Raw genomic sequence first — 26,095 nt, forward strand, 5'->3', positions numbered from 1 at the left:
TAGACGTCGGGTTTTTTTGTGCCTACCTAACTTTCTAAAAACAATGTATCTTCTTGGTGGAAGTGGCTTCCTACAGTTTTAAACCCTTATGTTTTCATGATTTTTACAAGGGGAAGCATTAACATTTTTTTAATTTGCCTTCTACAAGGCATATATATTATATTGGCCATCGTTTCTGAAAAACTGGCGATTGTGCAGGATTCCTGTGGAACTACTTGTGATTGCACACGTTCTGAGGGGACTCCTTACTGTGTTGCACTGAAACCGGAAGCTGTTGGTACATTTCTGCAAAAAAAATCAAAATGCCCTAGCTGAGCTGTTAGCTAGCCGAATGAATGGTTGCTCTGATGCACTGAGGTGCCTTTGCTCACATCTTTCCAAGATGACATAAATCTGTAAGGTCATAACTCAACTCTGCCGCTTCTGTCGTTCACGATTTCCCTCCTTTGGTAAGTGCATGGGAATTATAGTCGACATTTTTTCTGTTAAAACCAATTGTCAGGCTAACATACCTTAGCTAACTGTTGTTTTTTTTAATCAAGCATATTCAAATTAGCCGACCTTCTCAGGAATAGCGTACACAAGCCGACCCTCTGCTTCAACGTTTTACAGTAAGCCTCCGAAAATGTATGGTTACAATTGAATGGGAATGCTTTCCCTCTTAGTTAGTTAGCTAAATGTTGACTGCCAGTTGAGAAACTGAATTTTGGTACTTGTTTATTTATTTTTTTATTCATTAAGAACAACCAAGTTACATACTTACATGAAATACATTTGTTTTACTTTTTCATTTCCAAAATAGACGGCCTCCCCCAGTTACAATCTCTACAGTCACGAGACAAAATAACAACTGATAAGAATTAAAAAAATATATATCAAAAAACCCTTATAGTAATGCTTTGTGACAAGTAATGCTTTCTCTGTCTCATATTGTCATCCTTTCGGCTGGTTAGGGTACCATGGCAACAAGGATGAAGCTGAAGCTGAAGACTGTGTTTGTGCTCTACTTCATGGTCTCCCTCCTGGGCCTCGTCTATGCACTGATGCAGCTTGGTAAGTGGTCACCACACAGTCTCAGTGGAGCTTTTTTTGCATAGCAGACATTTTGACCTGTCACGGTAAGGAAAACACAGGTGAAATTTATGTCTCACTGCCATTAAGTGTCCCAGAAAGCTATTCCAGTAAGCAAGCATGCACAATACCAGGTGTAGCATTTATTAAATGTCCACAATGTAGGTTATTTATCTGGACTAGGTTTCAGAAGATTTAGATAAGTAGGAGGTAGTGGACTGAAACAATAACCGTAATGACACAATTATTAAAGAAATAATGAAAATATTTATATATTTGTGGGCATGAATAGTATACAGCATGAATATAAAACCCTAGGGTGCACCCTGTAAGTAGCCTAAGGTGTTTATATTAGAGATGTTCCGATACCGATACTGGTATTGGCTCCGATACTGCCTAAAACGCTGGTATCAGTATCGGGAAGTACTGGAGTTTATGCACCGATCCGATACCAAGTAATAAAGCCCTAAAGAAAATCTACGTTAAAGTGGTTTAGTTATGTTCTTTTTCCGTTATAACTGACTGTCAAACTGGAGAATAAAAGAAAGTTCTACGACATTCATTGTTTGTTAATGTTTCACAAAGAGTTTAACCTGAGCCAGACCGACAACAAAGATAGAGATCATATCACATCCATACAGGGATAGTAGTATACACTTGTTATAACATAATAAAATATATGACACACTGGTATCGGATCGGTACTCGGTATCGGCCGATATGCAAGTTCAGGAATTGGTATCGGGAAGCAAAAAATAGTATCAGGCCATCTCTAGTTTATATAATGTATACAATGAAAATAAAATAAATAAAATACAATATTCAAAAGTGTTTCTTTACAAGGGTCTCGCTCTTGTCTTTAGTCCATGGCATAAAATAAAATAAAATACCGTCCTTTAAGACTTTGTAGCTCTAGTTGGGTGGCTCGCCATCAAACTTCAAATATTTCAAAGGAACCCAAAAAACCTGACCAAGTTTCACGTCGGATAAAACGCAACGAAAATACCACACAACGAAAATCCCTCAGCGGTACAGTTCCCAACGTGTTTAGATGACATATGCATTTATATTTAGATGTTAATCTCCTCGCATCGGCCAGGCTGGCTGTGTGCTGTGTGTGTGGCAGAGAAGCATCCGCTGTCACCTATCAATCAAGGCGGGATCAACTCTTGAACCAATGTTTTAATTGGTGCATAATGACTATACGGCCGCCAACAGACTGGCTGTCTGCGTCGCAGAGAAGCCTCCGCTGTCACCCTATCAATCAAGGCGGGATCAACTCTTGGTTCATAATAACTATATTCATTTATAATAGATTAACTATTATATTATTTTATTATAATAATAATATAATATATTCATATTTATGGAGGAAGCTCTACACAGAGCTTCCTCCAGAATGCAGCTTTTGTAAATGCTATTAACCCCTGGGATTTTCCTACTATGACATGTCATAATGTGCGCTGTGAAATAGGTCTATCAAGACTTGATCCATCAATATAATATGTCTGTTTTAGATCGATAGATTCGACAATAATAAAGGTAAACACTCTGTCCTGACATACAATAAGAAATGCTTAGGATAAAAACGTTGTAAGGGTAAAAGTGTATTTTCATTATGTTCCTCGTTAGGGAGAGTAAATAGTAATATGCCTGATCTTAAAGTTGGGGCAAGAGAGGTTAACAAACACACAAAGTGAAACAAAAATCCCTTTTTTGCTTTTGTACTTTCAAACGGTCATGTCTGTTGAACCCTTTGCAGGTCAGCGCTGCGACTGCTCAGAGCATGACTTGCCTAAAGACCGTACCATATCTCGTCTGCGGGGGGAGCTGCACCGTCTTCAGGAGCAGATGAAGAAGTCCGATGCGACCAAGCAACCACAGAAACAACCAGCCAAGCCCACCGTCTTTGTCATCACCCCAACATACGCAAGGTAGGCCAGGGGAGGCCGGTTTCCTTACCTCACTTCCTGCTCGCATTTGCTTACTTCATCTCCATCGTCCTCTGTTATCCGCTGTCTATTTTGCTTTCACACGCAACCACACGGTTCCTCTGATTTCTGCCTGTCCTTGTCAGGCTGGTGCAGAAGGCCGAGCTGACTCGTCTGTCCCAGACGTTCCTCCATGTTCCTCAGCTCCACTGGATCGTGGTGGAGGACTCACCGCACAAGACACCGCTAGTAACTGACCTCCTGGTGAAGAGTGGCCTGACCTACACACACCTGTACATGCTCACCGCCAAGGACCGTAAACTGCAGGAGGTGGGTAGAGACTAGGGATGCACCGAAATGAAAATTCTTGGCCGAAACCGAAAACCGGAAAAGAGGAAACCAAGACCGAAACACCGAAAGAAATTATGCCAATTATTAGTTCCATAGCATTTATGGCTATGACTGTGTACTAACTTTACTCAAATCAAGGCATTGCAATTGTATAAATTAATATTAAAGTTTAATTAAAAAAATATCTAGCAGAAATATGGCTACAATCTGATAGTCACATAAAGTATATAGTAGCCTAAGAACAGAATAGCTTACCTATTGTTATTATTATTATTATTATTTGAGGCACTTTCTTGCAGGATTTCACTGAACATATCAGACAACGAGGGTGCATGCCCCTCATCTGGTGCAGAGAGAGACGGGTCATTTTTTCTGCGCTATGAAAAATCAAATCAGTCCATCTACATTTTTTGTCTTCTTTGGTTTGAATCAAACACATAGTCTTGGAATGTGTGATTCAATATTTGTCCTCATTTTAGTATGAACAAAAGAGCTGTTTTTAGACGTTGGGTCTGAATGCTCACTCTCCACCTCAGGGTGACCCCAGCTGGCTGAAACCTCGGGGAGTTGAGCAGAGGAACGAGGGTCTACGGTGGCTCCGAGAGGACAGAAGGGCTCAGCCAGGAGGAGACAACCAGCAGGGAGTGGTTTATTTTGCTGACGACGATAACACATACAGCCTGCAGATATTTGAAGAGGTGAGGGTTGGAGTGTGAATGCATTTTTACTGATGTCTGCAAAGTCTCCAGCTGAGGAAGTGTCCATTTTAAATGTGCCATGATTAAAGAAGAAAAACAAATGTCCTCTATGTCTTGTGTCAGATGAGGAGTACCCAGCGAGTGTCCGTGTGGCCGGTGGGACTGGTTGGAGGGATGAAATATGAGAGGCCCGTGGTTGAAGGAGGAAAGGTAGGTGCTTGGGATGAATAATGCTGACAAGCCTGCATTTTGGTTCATTTAAGAAAACCATGAATGTATTGGCCAAATTACAGACAACAAAAATAATAGTTTTTTGTGCCTGTCATCAGAACCACTTCAACTTCATTATTACCAATACACAATATTGTATTTGTGTTTTTGATGATTCTTTGAAGGTGGTTCGCTTCCATACCGGCTGGCGTCCCAGTCGCCCCTTCCCGATGGACATGGCCGGCTTCGCTGTGTCCCTCAAACTTGTCCTGGCCAATCCAGAGGCCTGTTTTGACGGAGAAGCACCAATGGGCTTCCTGGAGAGCAGCTTCCTTCAGGGATTGGTTACCATGGACGAACTGGAGCCTAAAGCGGACAACTGCTCTAAAGTAGGAGTGTGTTATGTGTGTGTCAGAGAGAGAGAATGTGTGTGTGTGTGTGTGTGTGTGTGTGTGTGTGTGTGTGTGTGTGTGTGTGTGTGTGTGTGTGTGTGTGTGTGTGTGTGTGTGTGTGTGTGTGTGCACGCTGAACCAAAGAAGAGCCTTTGTCATATATTATAGTTTAGAGAACATTTTCTAATGTAAATTTCAGATAGACTCTAGTTGCAGTATTTTATTTTTGTGTGTGTTGTCTAGGTGCTGGTGTGGCACACACGGACAGAGAAACCCAAGATGAAGAGAGAGGAGGCTCTGCAGGCTCAGGGACTGGGCTCAGACCGCGCAGTGGAGGTCTGAGGAACACACACACACACACACACACACACACACACACACACACACACACACACATTGTAAAGTGTACTCTGCTGTTTCATGCTGCATATGTAACTCTGCATTGTAAATACTGTAAAACAGAAAAAATATCAGTTTGAGGTCACATTTAAATGTATCTGGTCTTTGTTTTTGTGTCAGGTAGTAAATGTACATGTGTGTATATATTGAGTGAGTGTTGTTACAACAGTGTACGTTAGTGTATGTACTGTATCAGGGTGTTCTCAGTGAGTTAGGTGTGTTTGGCCAGCGGTAAAGTGGAGGAGGAGTCTGGAGTTTAAACAGTTGCCTGACGGGGGCGCCAGTTTTAAATTTTGTAAAGCCATGCTGTTACACCAGCAATATGTTTTCCTTAACGCTGGAGGAAGGAAGGATGCATGTTATTACAGACGTCCATGCTTGCATCATTTGTAGCGATCCACATGTTGACTTGTGCTCAGTTTAAATCCTGCAGTGTGAGCATTCCTAATGGCACTTAGATGTTGTTATTGCTGTGCTCCAGCCGGTCTTGCTCCAGCCTCCTGTCTCTGTTTCCTTTGCTGGTTGGATCTGATCTGTAACCAGTTTCATCAGTGCAGCCGCTAACCTCTTGATACAGATGCAATGGAGCACTTTACTCATGCATGGATTCTATTTTTGCGTGATCAGTGTCCGTAAGTCCATATTCAGCCATATAGATGGTTTTTTTTTTCAGTCACCATCATAGGCATGATAATAATATTTATACAACCTATCAAATCAAAATTTCTGCATTTCGTATCAATGTAATAGTATTGTGGAGTGAAGATTTTTTTTTATTTTTTAAAGTAAACAATATTTATTTATTCATTTATTCACAAAACTAACAAACTTAATTAAGAAAAATGCTCAATATTTGTTGCCTTGTATTTATTATGCTCTCATACACAAACAAGTGGTGCCACTTGGCAACACTGTGCTGCAACACCGACCACAACAAATACAGAGAAGCAATGGTTCCACACCCAGTGTAGCTTTAGTGTTGAAGCTCAGAGTGCAAATGCTGGTTTTCTTTTGAGATAATTTTTTTGGGGCATTTTTAGGCCTTTATTGACAGGACAGCTGAAGAAATGAAAGGGGAGAGAGGGGAGTATGACATGCGGCAAAGGGCCGCAGGTCGGAATCGAACCCGGACCCGCTGCGTCGAGGAGTAAACCCTCTATATATACCAACTGAGCTATCTGGGCGCCCCAAATGCTGGTTTTCAATAGTATCATAACAGCTAGTTCTAGCCAGCATTTTAATATGTACATTTTTAGTGTTGCTTTTTAAAAACATAAGGCTTAGGGAATCCATGTAAAAGTCCTGAATAAGGGAACAACACTACTTAAACTCATAGACATTCCTTATGCAATAAGCAAAGACAAAACACAAAACACACCGTCACGGTTATATTTCCATACGCTGATGACAAGGAAAAGACTTGAATTTGCCTTTAAAAGGCAGAGAATCCCTGGTACTTTACAGTAACCATGTTTCAGTAGTATATTTGGGAGAAAAAAAGCTTCAAATATAAATTGAAGTACTCGAGCTGTGCTTGATTATCTTCCATGACATCCTCAGAAGTTGGAAGAATAAAGAGCAAAGTGAAAGCATAGCTCAAAGGAGCTACTGTTGTATGATACTGTAAAAACAGCTAGTGCCTGCTTAAGTGTAATTAGTGCCTGTAAGTCAATTCTCTACTGGTGTATTATGTATTTATTACTGTAAGAATATTGTTCTTTACATTGTACAATGTGATAATGTCTGTCCTTATCCTTGAAAATAAACCTAGATCATGTAAACTATTTATTGTATTTTGGTCTTTTTTAAACTTCAGTGTTTCATGCTTATCTTTCAATTGTTTTAAACTTTTCTCTCTAACTGTAAAAACAATTATGGGTCTTATATTTGCTACATGTGCTGATATGGGATCATTGTTTAGGAGGAATTTGCTGAATGCCGAAAGAGCCCTCATGCTGTATAGTACGTTTTTCTTCGCTGCAGATGAAATATGACCATGTCCAACCTTTGTTTACAGTTAGTTGGCTGTTGTTGTCCCTTTCATGTCTTTAAGGACTTTTCTCTCGCAAGACAGTTTGTATTCTGACACCGACTAGTTTCAGAAAGGCTGACTTGACGGAGAAGTTGAATGACTGACTGTCTCGACTGACTGCCTAAAGTGATTTGAAACGCAGCCAAAAGCACATCTGTTCTGAGCGTATCAGGTAATACTTACCAGTGTCGCACTTTACAGACTTGTCATGCAGTATGTCTGTGCCTTTTATTAGAGGCGTTTGTCTGCCTTTTTATGTTCCCACTAACGTCTCTAATTTTATCTTTTATGTTTTCCAGATTTTCTCAAATTTTACCACCTCAAAATCAATCGTCCGACTACAGTTGCGAAACCCTAACCTATCCCTGCTTGATGGTGACCATGGGAACCTGCTTCCAGCATCCAACAATAATTACCCACATGGGTGGGGATTCTCTGCCCTCAAACAGACCTCTGTGATTGACAGCTGTTACGCCCTCTCTTCAGGCAAGTCGCCTATCGGTGACTATATATGGAGTGTTCTTACCTCACCACCCAGCACACACTCACACAGGGCTTGGCAGATGTAGGCGCACTGGGAGGTGAGTAACAGGAGCTGAAGTCATAGACGTGCACCATCTTTTGATCCAAAATAATTTGGTCGCTCACTCACACGCACACCTGTTGGCTAGACCAGTGGTTCCCAAACTTTAAATTCAAGGACCCCTGAACAGACCCCCGTTTGATAAGATTTTGCTAGAGTCCCAGAGTCCCTCATCTGGTAGTTTAGATTTTGGATGTTTTATTACAGAAAGTTTAGAAACCCATGACCAAAATATAGTCATATATTCTATCATTGTGTTACTTATGAATGGAATTATATTGAAAAAATAATATTCCCCTCAAGGACCCCTGGGGGTCCCGGGACCCCACTTTAGGAACCACTGGGCTAGACTTCTCGTACCATTAGAAAGTAATTTCATTCAGTCTTGTTTTTACCCTTAAATAACACTTATAACACTCCATTTTGTGTGTGTGCGCGTGTGCGTGCACTTTCCTGATGTTGGCGTGTCCTCACAGTATGCATGTGTATGCATGTATAAGAAGGTGAGCACTATGCATCCCGAAGATGACTAAAGGAAATGGGAGATAATTACCCAACACACACACACACACACACACACACACACACACACACACACACACAGACACAGCTGAGCAGCTCTCTCTGTCCCACCCAGACACAGTGTTTACCATCCAAACAGTAAGATAACATTCAGTGACTTAAACTAATCTATTTAATCTCAACACACGCACACCTTCCGTCAGGGTTTAGCGACAGCTTATCAGGAGAGAGTTCTGTTTTGGACACATTCGTGGAAATGAAGAGAGGCAGCCATTTTGAACTTGGGTCACACTAATGCCTCCAACCAAAACATCTCATGAATGCTATCTATTTTGTTGTTAAATTAGGATTCATAATTTATCATTTCAAAGTAATGATCTTATCTTTATTCATGGAGGGGTACCACGGGAGCACGGGATTTTGTCATGCCACTGATAGATGGTTTGCAGGGTCATTAATGGTTTGTTAATGAGAAAGCCCCTCAGGGATAGTTTGTGATATTGGGCTAAATAAATAAAATTAAAATTGACTTGAGAAAAGGCCTTTTGCAATGACCTCTGTCCTATTAATTTCACCATTAAAAAGACTTACTTTTATAAAGTTGGTAATTAAACTAAAAGTACTCACGTCCATGCACTTTAATTCCAAACCCCATGAGCCTATTGAAATGTCTTTTAAAATGAGAAAAACTTTTGAATGACTAAGATCATTTAATTTTACCGAGACCAATAGGTGAGCTTAAATGATCAGCCGATGGGGTTATGACAGATATATTGATAAGGGTAAGGTTGAGGGTGGGGGTGTGGCCTTGACCAACTGCCACTTTGCTTGAAAGCCATGATGTCTCTCTCTCTCTCATGGGCCAGCCAAATTCTCTGGGCGGGCAAAGCAGAGAAAGGGGAAGTAACTTTGCTCCTTATAAGGAGCAAGATTCCAGATCGGCCCATCTGAGCTTTCATTTTCTCAAAGGCAGAGCAGGATACCCAGGGCTCGGTTTACACCTATCACCATTTCTAGCCACTGGGGGACCAGGCTGGGGGAACGCATATTAATGTTAAAAAACCTCATAATAAGTAAAATGTTCATGCCATGGGACCTTTAATATGGACAAACATTTTTACTAAGGGTGATCCCTTCAATAAGTTTTTTTTAAAGAAGTGTGCCCATGTTAAGTACTGAGTGGGACATTTTATAGTTGACAAACAGGACTAAGTCTTCAGCCATGCTAGCAGCTTTAAGAGGCTATACACAATATTGCTTTGAGCTAAATGCTAAAAAGCTGATCTTAACCTATATGCTAGCATTTTAGCACTAAACACAAACACACAAATGGCATTCGTCATTTGGGAGATACATCTAACCTATCAGTTATATCGTCACATTATTTAGAATACATTTATGAATTGTCCTCATCCCTATGTGTTATGGACTGTAGAAGTTGGATTGTACATATGATGAAGGTGGTTGAACGCTCAGCCTTTGAGGTTATAGCTGAATTGAAAGCCCCATCTGTGCTCTGCAGGTTTGTCTGTGACAGCTGAGGACAGTCACAGTTAATGATTGATAGCTGCTGATATCAGAATAGGATGTTTGTTCTGGTGGAAGGATGTTTTGTGAGCTGAAATATTAGGCAGTTTTTCAGTAGGCCTCGATGAGTGTGTGCCCGTGTATAGCCACGTGCAACTTACAATCTAGTCAATGTGTGTTTAAGGATGTAAAGAAGAGATGTAGTTAAGTAGAAAGAGTCCCAAGAAGGGAGACAGACAAAGAGTCCTTGAGAGTGAGAGGACTTTGCTGCTTGTGTATGTGCTCTTTTTGCATGTGTGTGTTTGCCTTGGTGACGACAGAACTGCAGGTTGGGGCAGGGTGAGCGTGTGACGCTGTGTGTAAGGGGAGTATCCTGAGCTCAGTCATTCACTCAGACACACACAAACACACAGGAGATATTGTGCACCGGTGCTCACAAACACACACACAGAAAGACAGAGGAGACAAGAGCAAGATATCAGGTAAGACTCGCATCTCTTTCTTAAGAGTTTCTCCATTTGTCTTATTTGCTACACTACCACATTCTTTTAAGAGTAATTATCATGTGTCTATAAGTTAGTTTCTGTAAGAAAAGAAGTCACAGCTCTCTTTCTTCTAACAATAAAAGGCAGGATGTTCAGTTCATTCATTTTCAGTCCTGTTTGTCTGATTTTCTCGTACTTGTTGCTCTATTAATCACTTTGTTTGCTTTCTATACATTCTTGTGTCATGCCATTTTAGATGTCTTCCTTGTCTTTCTGCTTGTCACATTCACCCTCTGTTTCCTTTTGTATTTTCCTCCTTTTAATGGTTGGCGACAACCCAATCAGTGATGTCACAGAAGGTGTTTTACCCTTGATGGAAAATAACCTGCTGTGACACTGAAAATCTCTCTCTCTCTCTCTCTCTCTCTCTCTCTCTCATATGTGTCAAAATTGGTGAATTTGATCCAACAACCTTTTAATATTACAGAAAACAAGCCAACAGTCAAGCTAGTCAATATGAAGTCATTGATTTTGGCTTCTGTACAGCATCCAACTGGTTTAATTAGTACCAAAGTCTGAGTCTGTGTGCGCATGTGTGTGTGTTTGTCTCCAGTTTAAGGAACATTGTGTCTTTAGCAAATTATCATCAAAACCCTGATATCACTGACCTACACACACACACACACACACACACACACACACACACACACACACACAATCACACACAATCACAGACACACAATCACACCAACACACTGGAACTACTGGTACAAAACCTGTATTGTCTGTTTTTTTAAGTTTTTAGTTTCATCAACCTCATGTGACTGCAAGGCAGATACTGTTGTAGTTCAGTGCATACCATTTACAGCAACATTTACACATGCTGACCGTCACGCATTCCCATGACACTGGTTATCTATGCTGGTCTCATTTCATTGCATTTTCGTTCCACATTTCTCTGATTTTATTTCATCTGTCACCTTTCCGGAACTTTGGCTTATATGAGATTCTCTGGGAGCTGCTATGAAAGAGAGAGAGAGAGTGTGTGTGTGTGTGTGTGAGACCCAAAGAGTGGAGGTGAGGGCAGTGTTATGTAACGGCATTAATCTCTAATCTCTCTTTTGCCCCCTATTCTTCATAGGTGACCAAAAAAAAGGAGTTTGTGAAGCACGAAAACAAAAAGAGTGAAAGAAAAACAAGATACTGAAAGAGAAAACATGACAATTGGCAAGAACTCCAGGAAAAGCTCTGCGCGGAGCTCCATCCGGGCCCCAAAGTTTCTGGACAAATCCAGTGGCTTCTACGGTCGCCTTGATGAGCCTGAGGCCGCTGGAGAAGGAGAGAAGGTGAGGGGAAAAGAAGTGGAGGAGACATTCAACTGGACAGAGGACAGCATCAGAGAGGGGGGAGTTGCCAGCAGCCCCAGCCCAAGTGAGGTGCGCATTTCTGGGGCAGATGAGAAGGAAGAAGTTGAGGCGTTTGATCTCAATGAAGGGATGATGGAAGACGACGGGGAGACTCTCCTCCAGAGGAAACCCAGCCGCTGCAGCAGCCGCTGGAGAAGAAGCTCCAGGAGGAAGCAGAAGGAGGGGAGAGCCGAGGAGGACACGGCCCGGGATGAGAGGCCCAGCCTGGGCACAGAGAGTCCCGTTGACCCACACGTCCTGAAGGACACCAAGGTAATGATCGAAGTGAATAAGATGGAAGAAAAGGATGGGAAGGCAGGAAAGGGGAAGGAGCCAACGCTTGTTCACTTCCCGGTTCGGGAGGATGCGGACGACCAGGTCCTGATCAGAGACAGGAAGAGGGAGGAAGAGGAGGAGAGGAAGATGAAGAGGGAGCAAGAGGAGGGGAAGAAGGTGGTGAAGAGGAACACGGGGAAGAATTATCGCAAGGTGAGAGAGCCTTATGTTGTTTCTGTCAATTTGGGGTTTTTAGCATGTTTTATTGACTTCTGCTTTCTGTGTCTTACATTAACATAAATTCCATATTCAGCGTCACCCCACCTGGTTAAACTTTAAGCCAAGGTTACATAACTGAGTACTCTGACTTTGTGGAACAGAGGGGTAAAGTTCTCCCTCAATATCCTCCACATACTGGGCTATTAATCACCATGGAGACTATCACCTTAATAATAGGCTGCCAGCAGGGTCAAGGTACAGCAGCCACTGGTGCATGTCACCAACTCATTAGGTAACTTCCTCTGATAGGATTTTTCCTTTATGTCACATTTAACAACATTGAAAAATGAAGCAGAAACAGAGGTTTGGCTAAAGGGCTTTTAGCTGTACAAGTAAACCGGGCAGCTGTGTAAACGGACTGCATGGCCCCTCACCTGACTCACACGTTCCCAAAGATTTTCTGCTTCATTTGAAACACATGCACAGAGGTGACATTCCTGAGCCTCCTTTATCGTGTCCCTTGATCAATGGAACGAAGTAGGGCAAGTGTTGACCCGCCTACTAGACCCACACCATTAAAACATTCCACTGCTGTTAACCAATCAGCTCAACATATTGTCATGAACGGATTAGTATGATATCTTACGAAAACGTGTGCACAACTCTGACCTCTGAGTTTGCAAAATATTTGTTTTATGTATTAGAGCGACAGATAGAATACATGAGTATACGAGAATTCCTGTTGCTTCTAGTCTCTGTAAGTGCTGGTTCAATATTCTCGCTATAGTCACTATAGTGACAGACTTGGAACAGTGGTTCCCAACCAGGGGGTCCCAAGATAACTCTAAGGGGTACACAAAGACAGACAACACATAATTTTACAGGACTTTAATTTCCTGGGAGGTTCCCTGGAAACAACTGTGTAATTTTGCACCACCCACAGAGACAAGATAGAAAAATAATTTGTATACTTTCACTTATTTCCATTGAGCGGCTGGTGTAAACTGAAGAGCCTTTTAGTCAGTACACAGCAGGTCAGCTGAACATGCAAAAATGTGAGCTTCCTCATCAAGGAAGCAAAGAATTCCACATACATGGAGAATAAAGCTTCCAATAATAAATAGATATAAATAAATTGTTAGTTGAGTTTAAAATTATAAGTTTAACTGCTTAAAACAAAGCAACAAAACTCAAATTAAAATAAAAGTCTCAGAACGGATTCTCTATTTTTTATAAACTACAGAGTTCTTTCCAGAAAACCTCCTAAGAAATTAGGGGAAATTACTCATGTACCAATCATTTTGAGGTCAACCGTTTTGCTAACCTTTACCTTTTTGTTCCCATCAGGCCTTGGACCGAGCCTTTCGTCGCGGCTGGGAGGCCTTCATCACCAACATATACAGCGTCACGCTCACACCTGTGACATCATCCTCACCGCCATCTTCTTCACCTTCGCCAAAGAAGAAACAGCAATCTAACTTGGTGTTGGCTGAGTTTCTGTAGAACTGGAGAGCGACATGGACGAGGAAATCAAATTTTTATTCAAATCATGATTACGCACTGTGTGCCATTTGGCATAACGTTAGTGGGGACGTTTATAATTACATGATGTGTTTGAGTCGTGTAGTAGGCCTCCGAAACAGTCATTATTTATCTACGTTAATGAATCTTAATCCCTTCTCATAAAGTTTACTGCCTTGTCTCATCTTGATGCACAGGGATTCATTTTTACTTCACGAGCTGAGGGAGCCACGCTGTTGATTCTACAGTGAAGCACTATGGGACTGGCTTATATTGGAAAAACCCAGTCTCTATGTGACTGAGTTCAGCTGCTTCTGGTTCCCTTCAACTGTGATGCTAATTTGGGATTATGTCTTAACATTTTAGCTCCTTACATCCGGTCCACTATTAGGAGCCTGAAACAGAAATAATCTTTCTATCCTTTTGTTTAGCACTATGAAACTACTAAAGTGTTGATGTGCAACCAATAGGAATGTTTTATTGTCAAACATGTTGCGATGATTTATTAGTGGACTTTGGTTCTGGAGATATTCCTACTTGTATGTTAGTCAGTGCCATTTATTGCTTTTTGACAGCTAATCAATTGTTGTTAATGAAAGGAGGACAAACACCCACCCACCCACCCCCCCACACAGCTAATTTGTATTTTGATATTGTGATAGTGATTAACACACACATTTGTATGTTAATATTTGTGGAAAAAATTCAGTTTTGACCAATTTTAACACATTTACACAGGGGGTTTCCCCATCTGTGTGTGCACAGAAATACAGAGTTTGACTTCCTCACTGTGTGTTCTGATAAAGGTTATTTAACCTGAAGAGACAGGGCAGGAGAGTGTATGCATGTGTGTGCAACTGAGAGAGAAAGAGATATATTTATAGCCTGGTTATAAAACAGCATGTCTTTTAATTGTTACCAATGTAGCTGCCCATCACGTTTCTCTTAGTAGTCTAAAACACCACTCATTGGCACTTTAAATGTCAAAATAGAACTATAAACGTTCAACCGGGGACAGGAAGACATGATAGAAGGGATTCAGAAGGTTTAAACAGTGTATTAATGATTGGTTGACTTGTTAGAATGAAAAATGTAATGTTTACAACAGACCTGTAATTTCCTGTCATCCACTATGTATATGGTTTGGATATTACCTCCAGTGTATTCTTGCAGACTGAATAGGTGGGAAAACTTGTAATGATTGTCTAAAGAATGTGTTAATTTAAAAAGAAGATCTTTTTGTATCCTAATCAAAGCATCTGAAGTCTTGAACCATAACAAGAAGCACTTTTCTGAGTAAATAAAGACTTAATTTATTGTAGTGGTTGTATTTTCATGTTTCAGGATAAAGACAGAATAGATCTGTCTTGATTTGAATTACCTAATGTCAGCGTCATTGTTGCCATGATATTATGAGCAACGTGAAAAACTAACCAAATAAATGATTAAGATAAAGGTTTAACCTGCTAAACTTATGTAAATATATAGTTAAAACAAAACTATATACGTATGTGTGTGTGTTTGTGTTCATTTATATAAACATAAAGGTATATTCATGTTCATTTAGAAGCAACTTTATTGCAATTGAAAACAATTTGAATATTTTTGCAGAGAAGAAATGCATGTCAAATTGAAAGAAAGAAAACATAGTTAATATTGTTGAAACTATTATTTTAATTTAAAAAAATATTATTAATAATACCTATATTATAATACTAGTTTCCACTGCATGGTGGTCAATAAATCTAAAATTGGTTTATAGGAAAGAAAATGTTTAGCAATCAGTTCTATTCAGTCTATTCTGTTTTGGTATCTTTGCTACCACCGCGTGGCTGTGAAAAATACTTTTCTAACGGAAATGACGAAATAAAATAAATAATGTGCACTTTCTTTAAATTATGTTCAGCTAAAAGTCCTCACTCTACAAACGGTGAGTTTATTATAAATAAAACTGTTGTTTTTGCCAACTTCAATTTGTCTAACGCTAAATGTAGCTAGTGGAAAGAGTCGTATGGTCGTTTTCCCGGTAAAAGTTTCCCGGGTGGGAATTATTATATTATTATGTCAATGGGTGGGAGGAGTCTTTCAGGCGGGACATAAAACCCGGACGGACCGGTTTCCTCGTTCACTTCCTTCTCTGCTCTGTTCGAGGTAAGATCGCTCACATTGCGTTGCTTGTTAGCATCATTCAATTGCAAGTCTTAACCGTGTAATATTAAACATAGGACATATGTTGCATTGACAATGTAGTTCATCGGCGTTTGAGGCCTCCCTTTCCATCGTATTTACAAGTTTCAGTGTTTTAGCTACCATCTTATGTGTTACGTTAGCATTTCATTGCTGCACCGACCACAGCAATCCTTAACCATCCGCTAGTAAAACATTTACATTTCATTTGATTAGTTGTCTTAACATAAACGAGAACATGCTTTCTAAATGCTGCATGTAGTATTTGTTGGGAAACACAAGTTGAACTCGTGTTAGACTCTTGCAGAAATGGCCGCTGCTAGCTGGTGTGGCTGCAAGACAAGCCGTGTCTCTCAATGATGATAATTACACAGACCTGTACTGAATGACTGTGATTGCATTAAATTATTCTGATGTGAGACACTTAATATTTTTTTACTGACTCGTGCGGTTCCGAACACGTTGCATTGAGCGGTCACGTGTTGGCTAGCAACTTGGAATGTTGCTACGGTTAGCTGCTTTCCTGCTAAAGCAATTTCTATTTGTTTTCTAGGTGGCGTAAGAGTCGGAAACAACTTACTGCAAAGGTAAGTTCTTCACGCAATGTGACACGTTAGTATGGGGTCTCATGCCGCAGTGATGTTTTATTTGAACTCTCTCACTGAAAATCTTTGAGGACATTTTATCTCAAATTCTGAGTAGCATGAAACCTCTTGTGTCTAGTGCACGTAAAGTGACTAAAACTCATGACATGTTTTTTTTGTCTACAGGTGTGAGGACTGGTGAACACCACATAAGGTAATTAGAATTTGTATTTAGACCACTTGGGTATTTCAGTAGTTTTGCTTAGAAACGCTACTGTTACAGATCAGCCATTAACTGGCGCGGTGGCTTGAGGAGCTCAGTGTTGCAGTGATGATTCTCTGAACTTTCTCTTACCGAATCAGCCTTTGAAGAAACTTCTTTACCAGATTCTGAGTAGCATATGAGCTCCACCTAATTCCCTCTAAAACTATTTCTTACTACAGTACACTCGTAGTGGCATACAATGAAATGTGAAAATTAAATGACATTACACTTAAACTGTAATGTTTTTGTCCTAAAGGTGTACCTATGCCAATCAAGATGACTGAAAAGAATGAAGGACTTTGGCAGGTGAGCTGACCTCAAGCTAAAACCTAAATTCCACAAGGGCTGTAATTGATGAGTTTTCAAACAGACAAGCATATGCCTGATTATTGTGATGCTAGTATATTAATCTGATCAGCTCTTAAAAGTACAAAAGCTCAAATGACTCCATGAGTTTATGGCTAACCACTGATCTTCTTAGGTTGGTCTGCCCTGCCCTCTCACTAATCTCAAAGCAGCTGCAAAGTGCAGAGGTGAGTAAAAGGTGGCTTTAGAGTATATTCAGTAGTGGGGTTTAAACATGATGATTAAAATTAATGACAAGCATATGCCTGATTCGAGTGATGCAAGCCTTTAATCTGATTACCCATAGCTGAACAGATGTACATTTGGTTTGTACACCAGTGATTTACTTATTGTTTCTCTGCTAGGTGGGGGTTTGAACAAGAAGTTGGGGAAAGGATGCCACATGGACACCTCAACATGTAAGTCTTTAAACATGTTTAAAAGGCAAGGTGTTTCTGACTGTTTGAAAGGATGAAATGGGGTAAAACCCATCAAACACCTGGACGACTAATGTCACATGGCAGTTTATCACCAAAGCTCTGATCAAACAGCTGAATCTTAATATGCCACAAATGGTTATTGTTGAACACAAACTAAGTGCCAATTAACTTTGCAGAGCCATGAGTGGATTCTTGAAGAGGAAGGCATCCATTGAAGCCTCATGGTAATTTTTCTCATTTAACACAAATGTCGTTAAGCAGTTCCAATGATGATGAACTTAGCTCACTTTGAACCAATGTGAAACGACAAGAACATCTGAGCAACTGCCTTACAACTGTTCGGTTGAAACATTAGGCTTTTTGAATAAATTAGTAAATGTAACTGTTTTCTTCCTAGTGACTGCACAAACGGCATGCTGAGGCCTTTTCATCAAAGGTAAGAAATCTCTGTTCACAGTACCAGTGTCTTATTCCCAGACCTGCTGAAAATGATGAGATGTATTTGGAATCTCGTTCGTCTGAACTGCTGTTGAGAAATAAAATATCTGACATCAGTAGAAGTTAATGGCTTGAGACTTCCATTTGGTGCTTGGACCTAACTATATAATCTGTTGCAGGTACCTACTGGGTTATGGAAGTTGCTGCCTTTTCGCCAGAGTTTACCCAGGTGAGAACTGTAGGAGCTTTCAGCATGTTTAAGGCCTTCTCAAAAGTAAATTTAAGTCACTACTTTCATAGTGCCTATATTTCCAGACCTGCTGAAAATGATGAGATATATTTGGAATCTCGTTCGTCTGAATTGCTGTTGAGAAATTGAATATCTGACTTCAGTGAAGGTTAACAGATAACACGAATACAGTTTTGTGCCAAGACTTGACTGTATATAATCTGTTGCAGGTACCTAGCTTTGGAAGATGCCATCTTCTCTACAACAAAGGTGAGTCTTTAAGCATTTACAGTCATTAATGTCAACATTGTGCTAATGTGCTACACCACCTGGTCTGAATTAGTTTACAATTTCAAAAATTCAACTTCCTTCATGATGACACCCGCACATGTCTTACGCCTTGGTTCAATGCCAGAACCTGAAAAGGTGAACCCACTGGTGTTGCCTTGGCAATAAGGGGAAGCCCTGTTGGGGTTACCAACAGTCTGAATGGAAACACAGATCACATTTATTGTGATAACTCTAGACTTACTAGATGTTGTGTAATTTTATTTTTTCTTGCGGTTGTTGCTGAACATCATGACTGGAAATTACTTTAAGGATGTGATTTCCTATAACTGTCATGTCTATACCCATTAGGGCTGCCTTTGGATGGAACTACCTAGAAACAAGGTGACTAGGTATGTAGAACTTCCAAACATAGTAAAATTACTTGAGTGTGGAAGGATGACACAGACCACACAGTCTGTCCCAACCTCCCTTGGTACAAACTTTCCAAATTTGCCATCGACTCCCTGTTGGCCCGATACGACACTGAGAACCCTGGAACAAGCTTTCAGGTGTAAAGTGATCTTCGGCTCCCTGAAGGAGGGTTCTGATTGGTTGGACAGTTTGTTACCTTGACATATGACTGAGGACAAAAATGCTGATCACATTCCTCAACTGCAGTTCTGTACACCAGTAGGTAAACTGTTGACAACTTTTTTTTTTTCCCCCTTATCTTAGGTCTGAACTTCAATGTGTGAACTGAAGACATAGTTATCGCAAAAACAAAGCTCAAACAATTGAGGTTGGTATCTTGTTAGTTCAGTGTTTACTTGCAATTATGTAGAAGTGATGAGTTTCTTATTACCGCCCCAGTCTGAGAATTCATGACTGATTGGTATCCCCTCTGATTGCACAGCACTAAACGTCGTCATTCATACTTCTCAAACTTGATTGACTAACTCTTCCCTTGTTGCAGGTTTGATGCTTTCAGACTGTGTGGAACAGCACCCACCTGGGACTGCAGCAGGTAAATGAGCAATAAAGTTATGTTTTGGGATTGACATGACCTTACCTTCCATTTGAGTCCTGTCCGCATACAGGCATCCCTTAATCAGTTGGTTCCCACCCCTGTTGACCCTATACAGGACTGAGAACCCTGATTTCTGTTATGAGGATAGTCCAGCTCAAGGAAACTGGCATGCTGTGGTAGTGTTAACCCTTCAGCCATCTAGTTATGAAGGTGTTAGGTTAAGAGACAGTTTGAGTTGGGTTACAAGATGAGGAGTTTTCATGCAAGTTGCTTACTATAGCAGAGTTCAAATAACTGACGCCTGCGCTCTACACCAGTGGGTACATTCTAGCACCTACCTTTCAAGTGTAAAGTGACCTGCTGGACTTCCGTTGGCTGAGGGCATGACTGAAACGGGACTCTGATTACAGCCCAGAAGCTTAATCCCATGTTCTGACACTTGTAATTTGTATAACTTCATAGCATGTAACCATGGTATGAAGAACATTTGAACTACAACTGTACATTAACTGAAATAACATGGTGTTTCAGGTGACTATTTTGTAGAATCCTAAGGGGAAAATTTGACTTTACTTTAAACTGTGTAAAAGTTTCTAAAGATCTGACTCTCTCAAATGTAATTGGCAATGTAGTTTAAATGTAACCGACCAATGCATCAAGTTACTGTAATATGAAACAAAGGAATCTTAACAGTGTATGCTGTGATGTGTTGTATATAAATGTACTGAGATTTAGCCTTTTAGCTCTGTAGGAGGATGTTCCAGAGGGATGGTTAGGTATAATCTGGTGCAGGAATGGATATGTAAAAGTGTTAAACATTGACAGCCAGGAAACTAATCAACAATTCACAACACCACATTGTTAAATGTGGACAATGCATATCAAACTTGGCTAATTATGACTATCTTTATTTTAGGTGTGGCAGCATGAAATCTTTGGCTTGATCTTGTTGGTGAGTATTAGAACATTGTGGCTAGATATTTGGATATGTTTGATTTTCAATATACTTGGCTTATTAAATGTAGAAGTGATGAGTTTTATTACCGCCCCAGTCTGAAAATGCATGACTGATTGGTTACCCCTCTGATCACACAATGATAAAAAGGGTAAATTACACCAATCAAACTGAATTGACTAACACCACACCTGTTGCAGGTTTGACGCATCGGACTTGAGTGCGAGAACCAGACACCTGGGAGTGCTACAGGTAAATGAGCGAGTAAAGTTTCTGGGATTGTGGATATGATGATGCAAGTCCTCAGTTGGATGAAATCAGCCATCCTTACTCCTCCAGTTGGCCTCCCCTCCTGACTCAGTATGGCACTGAGAACCCATGACCACCCCTTCAGGTGTAAGGTGACCTGCTGAAGGAGAGGGAGTGCTGGCTGTGAGGCCATGACTGAAACACTTTCTGATTCCATCCCAGAAACTAATTCTTTTACACAGCCCACAATTTTTAAACTGTCAAAAGCATGTAACTAAAAGGTGGGATTAAGGAACATACACTTTACTGTGGTACTAAAGTGGGATTAAGGAACATACACTTTACTGTGGTACTAATAGACTTTCAGTGTACTGTACATTAACTGACACTTGGTGCAGTATTGCAGCTAGGAATTCATGATGCTGGAAGCAAATATTTTGCAGCATGTTAATTTACAAGAATCACACTTTGCAATTGTAATGGCAATTGCCAAGTGAAATGCGTATGGAAAGTTTAGCCCATAAACTTTGCTGCCTTTCATTTTTCTGTGACAGGATGAAGTCATCACTTGGCCTTGATCTTATGCTCACTGTGATATGTTGGTGAGTATTGGAACAATGTTTCACTAGAATACAGTACTAGATATCCATTAAAGTGATGAGTTTCTTATTACCGCCCCAGTCTGAAAATTCATGACTGATTGGTATCCCCTCTGATTATGAGACAACATTTAGGTTTCTTAATTGTATTGGTTACACATTTTTATGAAGTGTTTTGATCCCCAGAATTCATCTGGATCTGCTGCATTGGGATCTATGGTAAGAATTTTTAAAATATTTTTGAAATGTTGGGTCTTTAAGTGATGAGTTTCTTATTACCGCCCCAGTCTGAAGATTCATGACTGATTGGTACCCCTCTGATTAAAACTATATAACTTGTTCAGTTAAATATGGCCTTTGCCACCCATTTCTAAGATGTGTGTCTTTGCAGAACTTGGGTGCCTTATCCAGCAGCAGTGTTCAACTGCCAACAGGATTGCTGTGGTTCCTCTAGAGCTCAAGGGATGGTCCAGAAAATGGAATGTGAATCTTCCAACTGCTGCACTGATTACATTGTAATGATTATCCTGAGTTCATTATTCCATGGTTGTCTTAAAACATGATCTCATTCAGATAACTGCAAGGATTTTTTTCCAAATAAAGCTATTAAAACTGCTTTTGTGTGGTCTAATGTATACAGTTTCAGGGGCTTCCCAGTTTTTGACAACTGGAAAATAAGCAGTGTGCATAATTTATAGCTGCCAAACTAAGCCTTCAGTTTTCAATTGCTTAAGGTGCGGTCAATATGAAATTCAAAACCATTACCTTCAACTATCAGTGTTGATCAGTTGCTGATTTTCTGCAGTTTACATTGCTCTAGTTCAGAGTGCCAGATCAAACTCAACATTACCTTCTGTGAACTAGTCTTCAGGAAGTGAAATGTGCTTAGTTTATCATGAATGTGAAATCAGGCATTCAGATAAAAATTTGAATAGATGAATGCAGTGTACACATTAACCTTAGAAAAGCATTTAACATTTTAAGTTGTAAAGTTTCTTTAAATTTTCAGTACTTTCTACATCCCATATTTTAAATTGAAAACCAGTCAATTTGACCCTAAGTCAACACAAGGGTGAGTGTACTTTGGGCACACAAAGTGGGTGTCCATGTGCAGAAGTTTACTCTGATGCAGCAGCCCTTTGCCCCATGTCATTCCCCTTCTAAGTCTAAACTGGCCTATACAAATAAAGCCCTAAAGTGTCCAAAAATAGTGATTGTACTGTTCAGTAGGTATACATTTATTAGAATACATTTGAGCACGGCAAAAAAATCTGACAATCTGATGCACTAAAGTTAGAATCAAATGTAAGAAGGTTCATGTCGACAACATACTGAAGCCTAAATTACTTCCATTTACAGTGTGTGAATTTGACATCTTTCTCAACTGTCAATATCAAATAAATAAAATGAAAAAAGCCAGTGACACCTGTAAACATTGATCCAGACAGCAAAGATGTGTTCATGTCTGAACTTAAAACAGCTGATGGAACAGAGACATTTGAGTTAATATTTGGATACTTCAGACCTACATGTAATGAGCCCTGCAGTGTCAGAGCTCACCAACCATGAAAGGCTACTGTTTAAAAAAAGTACAATAACATTCAGGGACACACACTCAGTCTGTGGTGAAGATCCTTGCAGCGATATCATCCAATAGCCAGTCCACTCCAGCTAACAAGTTCTCTCCTGTTACTGCACTGCATCCAATGATACACCAGTGATGACTTTTGATCTCATCCAGAGCCAGCGCCTGCAAGAAAACACGAGAACATACATTGTGATGTACACTTTATGCACAAGTAAACTGCAATATGAAAAAGAATTTAAAGCAGCAATAGTGAAAATAAAAATGGAGATGACTTTTGCATTACTGAAAAAAAGTATCACAATAACGTGGGAGTAAATCTCACCTCTCGGATTGCCTCTTTTGACAGGGCTCCTGGTAAATCCTGTTTGTTGGCAAACACCAGCAGTGTTGCACCAGCTAACCTCTGGATGAAGCAAAGGACACATTCACAGATTATCACTCACAGTCTCTTTGTAGCTGACTACAAAATTAAAAGGAACACAGCCACAGATGGTATGGAGCACCAAAATAATATAAATAATGCAATTAACCACTAAACCTACATGTACTGCCCTATAACTCCTGTGTGTGTATATATATATATATATATATATATATACCTCCTCCAGCAACAGTGAGCTGAGCTCCTGCCTGCAGTCCTCCAGTCTGAGTCTGTCAGCACTGTCCACCACCCACACCAGCCCATCTGTGCTCTCAAAGTAGTTCCTCCAGTAGGAGCGCAGTGACTTCTGACCCCCTACATCCCAAATATTCAATTTAAACCTAGGAAACACAGAGAGGGGGGAATGTGGAGTAAAACTGGAAAAAATATTAGCCTCGTGAGACCGTCCTGATCTCGCGAGCTCCAGTTTTCCACTCGCAGGAGCAATCCATCTAGCGGAGTCAGGTTAGAAAAATATAACCTGATAATGGATCCTGGCTCAGAAAAATACATTAGTGCCTCAATGTGGGACAAACTATGATTTCAATAATAGAGGGCACAGAAGAGTAAGACAAATATAAACAAATAACTGACACTGACTAAATTAGTACCACCGTTTTTATCTCAGTTGCTTATTGAAGTTGGATTCACTTGGCTTTAGGGGATAGTGGACTTTATAACTGGGTTACTTTTTGTATGCAATCATAAGTTGTATTGAGTGAATAAGGGCCTTTTGCAAGACAAATGCAAAGCACTGATTGCACTTAATGTTGAGAGAATTCCACAGTGCTGAAAATGTTGGCCCCAGCTTTTCAGAGCAGACATCATTGACTTGTCCACGTCGGAAAAAGCAGTGTTAGTAACAGTAACAATTCGATTAAAGTATCCCAGTAAGCCATGACAGTGACAGGGAGGCAGCATGCACAACCAGGACCCTGAAACTGAAAAAAAGAAGCTAGCATTCATTTTTAGCAGCATTTTACGTGTTTCCTACTGTGACAAAAACTGTCTAACCAAAAGTCTTCAATGGGTATTGCCTTTTGAGAAAACTACAATGTGCTGTGTAAAAAAGAAAATTTACGTGTGAAAGTGCGTCATATGCTTTACTTTAGCAGGCTACATCATATATGTGTGTGTGTGTGTGTACATGCGCGCGTACCCTCTGTGCTCCAATGTTTTGATGTTGAAGCCCAGCGTCGGGGAGATGGTGCTGACGTCTTCTCCGTTAAACTTCTTCAGGATGGTCGTCTTCCCCGCGTTGTCCAGACCTCTGCACGAGCCAGGTTAAAGACCAAACTCTCACACATCTCGTTGTTAAATATCCTAGTTAATGAGAGATTAATAACTCTCTCTGATTCACCCAGAGTTTGCAGAGTTACCAGAATTTAACAGCTAGCCAGGTAGCATCATATCAGCAGCACATAATGCGCAAATAAAACTTCACAAGCACACAGCTGGTATCCTTTTTTATATCTATAGACTGATATAGCGATACATTGCAGATAGCGGGTCCTATGTTATTGACACAGATACAGTTAAAATGCCGTTGGTAACGTTACATGCTTTGTTGTTCCCAGCTAAGCTAACTTTAGAAAATCGTTCCATGCAGGATACAACATGAGCAGCCTCATCTCCCGCTCCTTTTGCTTCATCTTCTTTAAAATCGTCAGCAAACCCATCGCGACGGTGTTACTCTCAACTGCAGTTATAATACATAGGCTACTTTTACTGATTTATATTTTTGTATGAAAGATATTTAGCATCCATAAACAGCATTGCGAGCCAGGAAGAGGGTGTAATGGTAATCCCACCCCACGCAGGCGACGCAGCCACCAATTGGACTGTTGGTAAAGAGGGAGCGTTGATTGGTTGTTGCAGACGTTCGATGCTGGTTGATTGGCCAGTGAGTCATTTTAAGGTGTGACCGTGCTGTACACGGCTGTACAGGCGTTTGGCGCCCCTGTGTGTCTGTTGTGGGAATGACGTATTTTACTGAAGCAGACTGGGAATGTTCTGCATGTATTTGTCAAAGCTGGTTTCCAAAAAAGTATTAAAACAGTATATAGTCTTTCCAAAAATACAAATATTTTTATTTGCACTATATTTCAAAACACTCATATTAAACATGGCATTTGTGCACCTACGGTATATATCTGTACTAACTGTATTTAGTTTTTCTTTATTTTATTTCTTTAGCGTCCTATAGTATTGCATATTTAATTGTTTGTATTCTAATCTAATTCAATTTAATATCTGTTTATACACGTGTGTAGCATGATGGCGGGGGATACGCTACAACTACATTATGTTGAGCAATCCTGTATTGTACACTAATGATAATAATAAAACCTTGAATCCTTGAATATGCAGAGAATACAATACAATGAATATTATTTTCAAGAGAAAACATGTACATTTAGTAGAGATGGCCCGATAAAAATTTTTTGCTTCCCGATACCGATTCCGATACCTGAACTTGCGTATCGGCCGATACCGAGTACCGATCCGATACCAGTGTGTAATATATTTTATTATGTTTTAACAACTGTATGCTACTATCCCTGTATGGATGTGATATGTTTTCTATTTTTGTTGTCGGTCTGGCTCAGGTTAAACTCTTTGTGAAACATGAACAAACACAAACAATGAACGCCGTAGAACTTTCTTTTATTATCCAGTTTGACAGTCAGTTATAACGGAAAAAGAACATAAATAAACTACTTTAATGTAGATTTTCTTTAGGGCTTTATTACATGGTATTGGATCGGTGCATAAACTCCAGTACTTCCCGATACCAGCGTTTTAGGCAGTATTGGAGCCGATACTGCCAATACCATCTCTAACATTTAGTCAAGCAAGGGTGAAAAGTTCACTC

The 26,095-nt window shown here is 40.2% G+C and overlaps 3 protein-coding genes, 1 long non-coding RNA gene and 8 other non-coding genes across 16 annotated transcripts; 11 read left to right on the plus strand and 1 right to left on the minus strand.

Moving 5' to 3' along the window:
- Positions 1–228: 228 nt before the first annotated feature.
- b3gat3 (beta-1,3-glucuronyltransferase 3 (glucuronosyltransferase I)) lies at positions 229–11,394 on the plus strand. 3 transcript variants are annotated; one of them, XM_028564004.1, is made up of 11 exons: positions 229–449; positions 543–611; positions 954–1,053; positions 2,834–3,005; positions 3,149–3,332; positions 3,890–4,051; positions 4,175–4,261; positions 4,447–4,650; positions 4,897–4,989; positions 7,384–7,665; positions 11,343–11,394. In XM_028564004.1, the coding sequence occupies exons 3-10, from the start codon at positions 960–962 to the stop codon at positions 7,651–7,653; spliced, it is 1,266 nt and encodes a 421-aa protein (XP_028419805.1). In that variant the 5' UTR covers positions 229–449; positions 543–611; positions 954–959; the 3' UTR covers positions 7,654–7,665; positions 11,343–11,394. The 3 variants fall into 3 exon arrangements, with proteins under 3 accessions (XP_028419805.1, XP_028419804.1, XP_028419806.1); XM_028564003.1 differs by lacking the exon at positions 543–611; XM_028564005.1 differs by lacking the exons at positions 543–611; positions 7,384–7,665; positions 11,343–11,394 and having other exon boundaries at positions 234–449; positions 4,897–6,137.
- A 24-nt stretch (positions 11,395–11,418) lies between these two features.
- Positions 11,419–14,894, plus strand: sb:cb1058 (cilia- and flagella-associated protein 251). The gene is made up of 2 exons (XM_028563689.1): positions 11,419–12,096; positions 13,450–14,894. Exons 1-2 carry the CDS (start codon positions 11,419–11,421, stop codon positions 13,603–13,605), a joined length of 834 nt encoding a protein of 277 aa, XP_028419490.1. The 3' UTR covers positions 13,606–14,894.
- An 815-nt stretch (positions 14,895–15,709) lies between these two features.
- On the plus strand, positions 15,710–21,826 carry LOC114546037 (uncharacterized). 3 transcript variants are annotated; one of them, XR_003690977.1, is made up of 18 exons: positions 15,711–15,774; positions 16,364–16,397; positions 16,581–16,608; positions 16,916–16,965; positions 17,141–17,192; positions 17,370–17,423; positions 17,621–17,668; positions 17,842–17,880; positions 18,062–18,111; positions 18,342–18,381; positions 18,751–18,791; positions 19,117–19,180; positions 19,355–19,405; positions 20,325–20,360; positions 20,564–20,615; positions 21,167–21,214; positions 21,398–21,430; positions 21,603–21,826. It is a non-coding gene; the product is annotated as an uncharacterized LOC114546037 (long non-coding RNA). The 3 variants fall into 3 exon arrangements; XR_003690979.1 differs by lacking the exon at positions 19,117–19,180 and having other exon boundaries at positions 15,710–15,774; positions 18,751–18,783; XR_003690978.1 differs by lacking the exon at positions 21,398–21,430.
- Positions 17,706–17,769, plus strand: LOC114546252 (small nucleolar RNA SNORD29). Its single transcript, XR_003690998.1, has one exon. It is a non-coding gene; the product is annotated as a small nucleolar RNA SNORD29 (small nucleolar RNA).
- On the plus strand, positions 17,929–17,998 carry LOC114546254 (small nucleolar RNA SNORD30). The gene has a single exon (XR_003691000.1). It is a non-coding gene; the product is annotated as a small nucleolar RNA SNORD30 (small nucleolar RNA).
- On the plus strand, positions 18,205–18,274 carry LOC114546253 (small nucleolar RNA SNORD30). Its single transcript, XR_003690999.1, has one exon. It is a non-coding gene; the product is annotated as a small nucleolar RNA SNORD30 (small nucleolar RNA).
- LOC114546261 (small nucleolar RNA SNORD22) lies at positions 18,479–18,605 on the plus strand. The gene has a single exon (XR_003691006.1). It is a non-coding gene; the product is annotated as a small nucleolar RNA SNORD22 (small nucleolar RNA).
- LOC114546260 (small nucleolar RNA SNORD31) lies at positions 19,218–19,291 on the plus strand. Its single transcript, XR_003691005.1, has one exon. It is a non-coding gene; the product is annotated as a small nucleolar RNA SNORD31 (small nucleolar RNA).
- LOC114546258 (small nucleolar RNA SNORD31) lies at positions 20,428–20,501 on the plus strand. The gene has a single exon (XR_003691003.1). It is a non-coding gene; the product is annotated as a small nucleolar RNA SNORD31 (small nucleolar RNA).
- LOC114546257 (small nucleolar RNA SNORD31) lies at positions 21,261–21,333 on the plus strand. Its single transcript, XR_003691002.1, has one exon. It is a non-coding gene; the product is annotated as a small nucleolar RNA SNORD31 (small nucleolar RNA).
- Positions 21,465–21,538, plus strand: LOC114546256 (small nucleolar RNA SNORD31). The gene has a single exon (XR_003691001.1). It is a non-coding gene; the product is annotated as a small nucleolar RNA SNORD31 (small nucleolar RNA).
- A 593-nt stretch (positions 21,827–22,419) lies between the features above and the next one.
- Positions 22,420–25,084, minus strand: arl2 (ADP-ribosylation factor-like 2). Its single transcript, XM_028564122.1, has 5 exons — positions 24,835–25,084; positions 24,380–24,490; positions 23,399–23,561; positions 23,122–23,202; positions 22,420–22,961 (listed from the first exon to the last, which is right to left on the minus strand). The coding sequence occupies exons 1-5, from the start codon at positions 24,897–24,899 to the stop codon at positions 22,827–22,829; spliced, it is 555 nt and encodes a 184-aa protein (XP_028419923.1). The 5' UTR covers positions 24,900–25,084; the 3' UTR covers positions 22,420–22,826.
- Between the last annotated feature and the right edge of the window lie 1,011 nt (positions 25,085–26,095).

Source organism: Perca flavescens, chromosome 19 (genome assembly GCF_004354835.1).
Source record: "Perca flavescens isolate YP-PL-M2 chromosome 19, PFLA_1.0, whole genome shotgun sequence".
Classification (NCBI taxonomy): domain Eukaryota; kingdom Metazoa; phylum Chordata; class Actinopteri; order Perciformes; family Percidae; genus Perca; species Perca flavescens.

Coding starts and splice junctions, on each gene's coding strand:
- arl2 (XM_028564122.1), bottom strand. CDS start 24,899: ATGGGTTTGCTGACGATTTTAAAGAAGATGAAGCAAAAGGAGCGGGAG. Junction 24,491..24,834: donor GAGATGAGGCTGCTCATGTT/GTATCCTGCATG, acceptor TGGCTCGTGCAG/AGGTCTGGACAACGCGGGGA. Junction 23,562..24,379: donor AAAACATTGGAGCACAGAGG/GTACGCGCGCAT, acceptor TGTGTTTCCTAG/GTTTAAATTGAATATTTGGG.
- b3gat3 (XM_028564004.1), top strand. CDS start 960: ATGGCAACAAGGATGAAGCTGAAGCTGAAGACTGTGTTTGTGCTCTAC. Junction 3,006..3,148: donor ATCACCCCAACATACGCAAG/GTAGGCCAGGGG, acceptor TGTCCTTGTCAG/GCTGGTGCAGAAGGCCGAGC. Junction 4,651..4,896: donor AAGCGGACAACTGCTCTAAA/GTAGGAGTGTGT, acceptor TGTGTTGTCTAG/GTGCTGGTGTGGCACACACG.
- sb:cb1058 (XM_028563689.1), top strand. CDS start 11,419: ATGACAATTGGCAAGAACTCCAGGAAAAGCTCTGCGCGGAGCTCCATC. Junction 12,097..13,449: donor CGGGGAAGAATTATCGCAAG/GTGAGAGAGCCT, acceptor TGTTCCCATCAG/GCCTTGGACCGAGCCTTTCG.